Consider the following 9,925-nt stretch of genomic DNA (forward strand, 5'->3'; position numbering starts at 1 on the left):
TCCTACACCCATGATAGGTCGGAAGGCCGCGGTAAAACCTGGAGAGACAGAGAAAAGAAGCGACGGGACCCCATCATTATGGGTGCAACCCTTTTCCACCCCTCAATCCTCAAGGTCCGGCTTCTGAAAAACTTGGACAAGCCAACGGATAGGAGGTACAATAGGACAAAAGACCCCGAGGAACATCTGACGGCCTTTTGAGGCCAGAATGAACTTGGAGGGTGTTGGTGATATTGTTAGGTGTCGTGCTTTCTCAGTAACCCTGGCAGGTCCAGCGATATGGTGGTTTAACGCGCTCCCGCAAGAATCCATGACGGCTTTCGTGGACATCTCACAAAAGTTCTTAGCGCAGTTCACCACGCAGATAGCCAAAGTCAAGCACCTGATCAACTTGTTATGGGTCATGCAGCGTGCTGGCGACCCGATGAGGAAGTTCCTTGATCGGTTCAATGATGAATGTCTAGAGATTGATGGCTTAACAGACTCAGCGGCGAGCCTGTGCCTAACAAACGGCCTGTTGAATGAGGATTTTAGGAAACACCTCACTACTAAACCTATTTGGACCATGCAGGAAATCCAGAATGTGGCGAGGGAGTATATCAATGATGTAGAAGTTAGTCAAGTGGTGGCCACCAATAAGCGGCAGCCACCCAACCCGCCAGCTCATCAAGCCGGGTACGTGGAAAAGCCAAAGGATGTGCCAAAGGAGGGAACGTCTACGAAGCCATTCAAACCATTTCCCCGGGTAGGCAAGTTTACTAACTACACCCCTCTCACGGCACCTATTGTGAAAGTTTACCAACAAATCGCAGATAAAGACATACTTTTGAAACCTCGACAGCTAGAGGATAGGACAAGTGAAAATAAAAGCCTGTACTGTGACTATCAGAAGGGTTTTGGCCACAAAACCCAGGATTGCTTTGATCTGAAGGACGCTTTGGAGTAGGCCATTTGGAAAGGCAAGCTTACTGAGTTTTTGCAGTTCATAGGAGAATCGAGGAGGAGAGCGAGAACAGTCTGAGGAGGATCGCAGCTGAACTGTGATGCCAAGGCAGCCTCCCTCCTCCCCCAAGAATGCTGACAACGCTCCAACCGTAGTCATTAATGTTGTGGTCGGGAGAGACGCACCACCCAAGTTGAAGTCAATAGAAAAAAAAGATGCTAAACTCCTAGCCGTCTCTTTGGGAAATCCCAAGACCCAATCCACGGAGCTTCCCGAGATATCTTTCGGCTTGAAAGATCGATGGTATCAAAATTTCCTTGAAAACCCACCAATTGTGATCACGGCAATGATCAGGACGGGGCTGGTTAAAAAATCCTAGTGGACACCAGAGCTGACTCGAACATCATGTTTAGGAATCTATTTGACGCTCTAGGGCTAAAAGAAAATGACCTCAAAAACCACCAACACGGGGTCGTTGGCTTGGGCGATAACTACATAAGACCTTACGGGCTAATCACACATCCTATTTGTGTTGGATCTGGGGAGAGCAAGAGGTTGAAGATGGCAGAGTTCGTGGTCTTGAGGGTCTCCACAGCCTACAACCTCATCTTTGGAAGAGGGACTATCAATGAGTTCTCGGTTGTCATATATACGAAGTTCCTAATAATGAAGTTTGTGACAGACAGTGGAGCCGTAGGTTCCATCCGAGAAGACCTGGAAACAACGGTCGTTTGTGACAATGACAGTCTCTCTAAGGAAGAAGTCAAAAAAGGTAGCCGGGGTGTTCTTGATGGATTTGGATGCGAGGGTTGAAGACAAGCCAAGGCCAGAGCCTCAGGGTGACCTAGAGAAGTTCCATGTGGGAGACATGGAGGACAAGTTTACCTTCGTAAACCGAAACCTGCCCCACGGGTTAAAGGAACCTCTCATCGAGGCCGTAAGAGCAAATAGGGAAAACAGAGATTTAATCACTTGGCCGGCTGAGATGCCAGGAGTGGACCCCGATTTCATGTCACATCGTCTGGCTGTGAAATTGGACGCTAAACCAGTAGCACAATGATGAAGAAAGATGTCGCCAGAAAGGGCTAACGAGGTTGCCAGTCAAACGGCCAGCTTGATAGAAGCCAGTTTTATAAGAGAATTGGAGTACTCGACCTGGCTCTCGAACATGGTCCTTGTTAAAAAGGCCAGTGGGAAGTAGAAAATGTGTGTCGACTATTCGGATCTTAACAAGGCGTGCCTAAAGAATTCATTTCTGCTTCCCAACATCGACGCCTTAGTAGATGCAACTGCGGGGTACCAGTTTCTATGCTTCATGGATGTGTACTCAGGGTATAATCAGAACCCGATGCACCCCTCCGACGAGAAAAAAACGGCGTTCATAACGCCAACGGGGACCCACTACTACAAGGTCATGCCGTTTGGACTAAAGAAGGTGGAAGCCACATATCAAAGGTTAATGAGCAAAGTCTTCAAGGGGCTCATCGGCATATCGGTGGAGGTCTACATTGATGATATATTAGTAAAGGCAGCTGAACCAAGCAACCTGGTTGCCGACTTAGAAGTTGTCTTCGAGTCACTTCGGAAGCATAATATGAGGCTGAACCCTCTGAAATGTGCATTCGCAATGGAGGTAGGGAAGTTTTTGGACTTCAAGATCACACAAAGAGGGATTGAAGCCAACCCAGACAAATGCGAAGTCATCCTTCGGATGACAATCCCAGGGTATGTCAAAGACGTATAAAGACTGGCCGGTAGGCTGACGGTTTTGTCTCGTTTCCTCGGGGCCTCGGTAGCAAAGGCCCTCCTTTTTTCAATTTAATGAAAAAGGGAATACCCTTTGAATGCACCCCGACTTGCGAGGAAGCCTTCAACCACTTTAATAGGATCCTATCGAAACCACCAGTACTCAGGAAGCCAAAAGAGGGAGAGACCCTATTCCTCTATTTAGCCATGTCAGAGGAGGCCATGGCGGCCGTTTTGATTCGGGAAGAAGATAAACTCTAACAACTGGTATACGTCATTAGCAAAGTGCTCCAACGGGTGGAGCTAAGGTACACCAAGTTGGAAAAATTAGCCTACGCTCTATTAATCTCCTCTCGGAGGTTAAGACAGTATTTCCAAGGACACCCGATCACTTTGAGAACTGACCAAGCTATCAGACAAATCTTACAAAAACCCGACCTAGCGGGTCGTATGATGACCTGGGCGATAGAATTATCTCAATATGACATCCAGTACGAGCCTCGACATGCCATCAACATTCAAGAAATGGCAGATTTCTTGGTGGAAGTGACTGGGGATTCCTCTGGAAACTCGAGCATACGATGGAAGCTCCACGTTGACGGAGCCTCCAACCAGGAATTCGAGGGAGCTAAAATCATTCTAGAAAGCTCAAAAGGTATGTCAATCAAATTCAAGTTCCCGGTCTTAAACAACCAAGCAGAGTATGAGGCACTGATAGGCGGCTTAATCTTAGCCAAAGAGGTCAGAGCAACGAGGCTTGAAGTCAATAGTGACTCGCAGGTTGTGACTTCACAAGTAAATGGAACCTACTAAGCTAGGGATCCCCTATTACAAAAGTATTTGGAAAGAACAAAAAAGTTGTGTAAGGGTTTTGAAGAATTGGTGGTCCAGCATATTCCCAGAGAGAGAAACGCAAGGGCCGACCTCCTATCGAAGCTTGCGAGCACCAAGCCTGGTGCGGGGAACCGATCTCTGATCCAGGGCCTAGTGAAAGAACCGTCAGTGACCCTTTGTGTAACCCAAGTCCTAAGCCTTCCTTCGTGGATCGACCCAATTCAATGTTTCATTGAAGATGGCATACTCCCTGGGGTTGAAAAGGAAGCTAAGGTGATAAGAAGGGAAGCTGCCAAGTACGTGGTAGTACAGGGACAGCTTTATAAATGAGGAGTTAATCTGCCTCTGCTGAAGTGTCTACATTCCGACCAGATAGACTATGTTCTAAACGAAGTCCACGGGAGATGTTGTGGCCACCATATTGGAGGAAAAGCACTAGCTAGAAAGCTTGTTATATCAGGATACTATTGGCCCTCTGTGATGGCGGATGCCCAATAATTCGTAAGGAAATGCAAGAAATGTCAAGAGAATGCGAATTTCTACAAAGCCCCAGCGGAAGAGCTGAGTTCCATGTTGGCCCCCCGACCCTTTTTCCAGTGGGGAGTCGACCTTTTGGGCCCATTCCTGGTAGCCCCGGGGAAGGTTAAGTATCACATAGTAGCCATTGATTACTATACCAAGTGGGTGGAAGCAGAGCCGTTAGCCAGCATATCGTCAACAAATTGTCAGAAGTACTTCTGGAGACAAGTAATCTCTAGGTTTGGAATCCCAGAGATCGTGGTCTTAGATAATGGGACACAGTTCTCTAACAAGAGGTTCAGAGAGTTCTTATCCAGGTTGGGGACCAAACAAAAGTTTTCCTCAGTGGAGCATCCTCAGAGTAATGGTCAAGTCGAGGCAGCGAACAAGGTTATCCTCAATAGATTAAAAAAGCACCTTGATCACCGAAAGGGCTCTTGGACAAATGAGCTAGCTTCATTTTTATGGTCTTGTAGGACAATGCCACAATCCGCCACTGGAAAGATGCCTTTTTGACTTACAGGGTCGACACGGTCATCCTTGTTGAAATCGCGGAACCGAGCCCAAGACTACTCCTCGGTGGTGGTACTGAAGCAATTGAAAAAGACCTGATTGACGAAACAAGGGAGATGGCCCACTTATCAAAATATGCACCAAAGTAGAGGATAGCCTTGCACTACAATAGCAAAGTGCTGAACAGGAACTTCAAGGAAGGTGATTTGGTGTTACGACGTAACGACATCGGTCCGCCGACCACAGGAGAAGGTAAACTGGCAGCGAATTGGGAAGGCTCATACAGAGTAAGAGAAGTCCTCGGGAAGGGTGCTTACAAGCTAGAACAGTATGATTGGAGTGATATCTCAAGGACATGGAATGTAGCGAACTTCAAGAGGTTCTACTCCAGAAAGGCGACTTCCCGATCTAACGATTTTTTCCACACCTTTTGTTTTAATTGTCATCTCTTATTTTACCATCCCTGTGTTAGATGCCTCATTTTCTTTTAAAAATTGCAAGTGTTTGTACTTCTGTTCGCCTGATAAAAAGGAGGCACTATTTTCCCCTACCCTCCACACGAGGTTATGGTAAGGAATTTTAACAAGGCCTACTGTTGAAAAGAAATAATTAATTTACGCTATTCTTATTGTACTTCTGATTTATCCTTGGTTTAACGGTAACCCAAGATTGATCACCTCAGGAGCCAAAACGATTGCAACTAACGGATATCCAACGCATAGCGGCTTACGGTCTGATAGCCAAGCAAAGAAGCAACAAGTAAAATAGCCAAAACTTTCTATGAATGAGAATGGTAGTTTAAAAAAAAAGGCATCACGTCGGCCCATTAATAATCTAAAGTCAATAGCACCATGAGTCATGACAATTACTTAACAATGATAAAGGTGAAACTCTTTCAAAGTTACAAGTCAGGGGCATCACATCGGCCCAATAAGTCAAAACACAAAAGTACAAGTCATGTTTTTACAAAGAAAGCCTCATGGTTTTGGGATATCCACAATCTTCCCATCTTGAACCATCTTGAAGACTCCAATTAGTGAAGTGTCAAGGTCGAGAGCAAGGATAGAGACATGAGCTTCAATCCCCTCCTCGGTAGCCTTGACTACCTTTCGGGCATCCTTCATAATTTCCTTGTTTTTCTTCTTCAAAGCTAGGGCCTCTTGTTGGGCGGCTGACCTCGTGACCTCAGCAACCTTCTCCTCCAACTCCTTCACATTCTCCTCCAGCTCCTTCGCCTTTTCCTCCGCAGCTGTGGCCTAGCCTCGAGCACTATTAAGTTGTCTTGAGAGAGAGAGAGGTCGCATTCCACCAGACGGTTGATTTTCGCGACGCTCTCCTCAGCTTTCTTCTCTCCTTCGGCAAGGCGGGTCTTGAGCGACTCCTCTTGAGCCTTCAGCTGGGAAATATCTTTTTGGGCAGCCCTAAGTTTACCTTCCGAACGTTGGCTTTGAGCCAACATGGGTTCCACTTTTTTCGCGATAGCAACTCCCCGGAGGAGACTGCGGTAAGTCCACCTCACCTGGGCGGCGAGGTCCTCTTCCCGGAAGAACTCTTCCGTGCTTGGGAAAAGCTGGGAGTCGATGAAACGTCCGATGTCAAAATTTTTCTCCATAACAGTTACAGTTTTGCCAGAGCCAGAGGTTGTTTTCCTTTTCTTGGGGTTGGTAACCATGATCATCTCGCGATCACTCCCTCATCTTCGACCCCCACCTCATGACCTTGGCCAGACTCGCCAGCAACGAGGTTCAATGGTAGGTTCTCGGGTGGCGCATTGGCAGAAGGATGGGGTTGGTCACAGCCTTCACCGACGACCTGAACACTCCCCTCACCAGCGGTCTTGGGCCCTGATGCGTGAGCATTTTATACCCTTTTTCATAGCATTTTTAGAGTGTTTTTAGTATATTTCATTAAGTTTTAGTATGTTTTAGTGAAAAATTCATCTTTTGGATGCTACTTTGAGTTTTTGTGTTTTTTTATGATTTCAGGGGATTTTTAGACGAATTTGGCAAAGTCTTGTTCAGAGACGAAGAAAGGATAGTGGATGCTGTCAATCATAACCTCTGTGCATTCCAATGAGCATATTTTAAGCTATAAAGGTCCAATTGACGCGGTCTCAACGGCGTTGGAAAGCTAACTTTCAGAGCTTTCCATCAATATATAATAGTCTATACTTTTTTTCAATAATCATTGCCCAAAATTGGCGTTAAAAGTTCACATCTGGAGTTCAATGCCACCCAAGGAGCAAGGAAACAGCACACTCACCTTCCTACTTGGTGTTCAACGCCAAAAACTCAAGTTGAACGCTAGGCATACGAAGCACATGACCAAGTGGGCCCCAAAGTGGATTTTAGCACTCCTTAGCTTATTTAGTCTTACCTTTGTACTTTTTAAATTAAAATTAACATATTTTTAGGGCTAGCATCTCCTATTTAAAGAGGAGATCACTAAGGTTTAAAGGACGGAATGACAAATAAATTCAGGCTTTACCTATACACGCACGAGCAGATTCCCGATCGCCCATCAATAGGTGGGGGTTATGGTTTTTGGTGCCAAAGACTGCCAATAAGATGTCTGCAATCTGACGGTCCTCTGGACTCAATCCTTCATAGGACACTTTTATTAAATAGTCAGAGCTGGCACCAAAGCTCCAATAAGTTGGGATTCTCCTTTCACCCTCGAGAGTAAGCCAGAAGGGGTGGCAACCCGAAGCCGGTCTGACTTTGAAGTACTTGGTTTTCAAACCATGAAAAGAATCTTTAAAAAGGCCAAAAATTCATCTATTTTGTACAGCCCGAAAGGAAAGGTAGCCTTTTTTGTGTTTCCTTTCTCGGGTGGGGTTAGTCAGAAAGAAAAGATATAAAAACACGTTCACAGAAGTCAGAATCTCCAGATATTCACAAACCATCTCAAAAGTATGGATGGTTGCCCAGCTATTTGGATGAAGTTGTGACGGGGCGACGTCACAATGGTTTAGTAGGGAGATGATGAAAGGAGAGAAGGGAAGACGGACACTGATGAGCGGATAATTTATACGCATTTTGGCATTGTTTTTACATAGTTTTTAATATATTTTTGTTACTTTTTAGTATATTTTTATAGTTTTATGCAAAAATTCATATTTCTGGATTCTACTATGAGTTTGTGTATTTTTCTGCAATTTCAGGTATTTTCTGGCTGAAATTGAGGGATCTGAGCAAAAGTCTGATTCAGAGGTTGAGAAAGGACTGCAGATGCTGTTGGATTCTAACCCTCCTACACTCGAAGTGGATTTTCTGGAGCTACAAAAGCCCAATTGGCGCGATTATAACTGCGTTGGAAAGTATACATCTTGGGCTTTCCAACGATGTATAATAGTCCATACTTCGGCCGAGATTTGATGGCTCAAATTGGCGTTTAACGCCAGCCAGAGACCCTTTTCTGGCGTAAAGCGCCGAAACTGGCACCAGAACTGGAGTTAAACGCCCAAACTGGCATCCAAGCTGGCGTTTCACTCTAGAAAAGGCCTATGCATGTGTAAAGCTCAATGATCAGCCCAAGAACACACCAAGTGGGCCCCGGAAGTGGATTTCTGCACTATCTGCACTTAGTTACTTATTTTCTGTAATCCTTAGTAACTAGTTTAGTATAAATAGCACTTTTACTATTGTATTCGAAGCTTATGCCACTTTTCACATTTGGAGGCTGGCCACATGGCTATGCTAAGACATTTTTCTCTTATGTATTTTCTACGGTGGAGTTTCTACACCTCATAGATTAAGGTGTGGAGCTTTGCTGTTCTTCATGAATTAATGAAAGTACTATTGTTTCTCTTTCAATTCACGCATGTCTCTTCTCCAATATATACTCTCGTTCTTAATTGAATTAAGTCAGACTGAAGGGGTGACCTGTGATAATCACCCACTATCTTCATTACTCACTTACCCGAGATCCGCGTGCCTGACAACCACAAGCGGTCTACATGATGTTCAACATAGTCATTGGACGACAGCAGGAGTATAATCTCTTAGGCCTCTGGTTCGTGACTTTGACTTGCATCTCCTGACAACAGAACAGTTGAACTCACAGAGATCAGAACCTTCGTGGTAAAGGCTAGAACAAACGAGCTTTAAACTCACGAATGTTTGGCGCAGTGACAGTGTGCAAAAGGATAGAGAGATCCTATTCCAACACAAGTGAGAACTGACATATGATTAGCCGTGCGGTAGCTATGCCTGGTATTTTTTATCTAAGACAAGAGATCCGACAGATGATTAGCCGTACAGAAGCCGTGCCTAGACCATTTTCACTGAGAGGACGGATGGTAGCCATTGACAACGGTGATCCACCAACATACAGCTTGCCATGGAAGGGAGCACGCATGATTGGATAAAGACAATGGAAAAGCAAAGGTTCAGAAGCAACAAAGCATCTCCAAACGCATATCTGAAATTCCCACCAATGAATTACATAAGTATCTTTATTTTAATTTGCATTTTATTTATCTTTCAATTATCAAAACTCATAACCAATTGAATCTGCCTGACTAAGATTTACAGGATGACCATAACTTGCTTCAAGCCGGCAATCTCCGTGGGATCGACCCTTACTCGCGTAAGGTTTTATTACTTGGGCGACCCAGTGCACTTGCTGGTTAGTTGTACCGGAGTTGTGAAAAGTGTGATCACAATTCCGTGCACCAAGTTTTTGGCGCCGTTGCCGGGGATTGTTCGAGTTTGGACAACTAACGGTTCATCTTGTTGCTTAGATTAGGTAACCTTCTTTCTTATTTCAACCTTTATTTTCTTTTCAAAAAGTTTTTTAAAATATTTAAAAAAAAAGTTTTCGAAAAAAAATGTTCTTCAGAATTTTTAAGAATGAATTCCACCTTAAAGCTCTATGATAATATGTTGAAGCTTGGCTGGCTATTAAGCCATGTCTAATCTTTTGGACTGAAGCTTCCACTTATCATTGCAGCTATTAGAGGAGCCTTTGGATTCTCATTTATAATTCTGTGCTAAAGCTTGGCTGGCCATTTGGCCATGTCTAATTCTTTTGGACCGAAGCTTTAGACTAACATTGCATGAATCCTGGAATTCTTATTAAAAATTGAGTTTCTTTATTTTCTTTTTACAAAATAATTTTGAAAAAAATTTAATAAAATCATAAAAACCAAAAAAATTTTGTGTTTCTTGTTTGAGTCTTGTGTCAAATTTTAAGTTTGGTGTCAATTGCATTTTTTTATTTTCATAAAATTTTCGTAAATTCATGCATTATGTTCTTCATGATCTTCAAGTTGTTCTTGATGATTTTCTTTGTTTGATCTTTACATTTTCTTGTTTTATGTCTTTTCTTGTTTTCCATATGCATTTTCGAATTACTAGTGTCTAAAGT

At 44.0% G+C, this 9,925-nt stretch overlaps 1 protein-coding gene across 1 annotated transcript; it reads left to right on the plus strand.

Moving 5' to 3' along the window:
• The first annotated feature begins 208 nt into the window (after positions 1 to 208).
• On the plus strand, positions 209 to 946 carry LOC107636721 (uncharacterized). Its single transcript, XM_016340216.1, has one exon. The coding sequence runs from the start codon at positions 209 to 211 to the stop codon at positions 944 to 946; it is 738 nt and encodes a 245-aa protein (XP_016195702.1).
• The last annotated feature ends 8,979 nt before the right edge of the window (positions 947 to 9,925 follow it).

The sequence above is a fragment of the Arachis ipaensis genome, chromosome B4, assembly GCF_059453495.1.
Source record: "Arachis ipaensis isolate K30076 ecotype BB chromosome B4, ASM5945349v1, whole genome shotgun sequence".
Classification (NCBI taxonomy): domain Eukaryota; kingdom Viridiplantae; phylum Streptophyta; class Magnoliopsida; order Fabales; family Fabaceae; genus Arachis; species Arachis ipaensis.

Excerpts from the sequence above, each read along its gene's own strand:
- LOC107636721 (XM_016340216.1), top strand. The coding sequence starts at position 209 with ATGAACTTGGAGGGTGTTGGTGATATTGTTAGGTGTCGTGCTTTCTCA.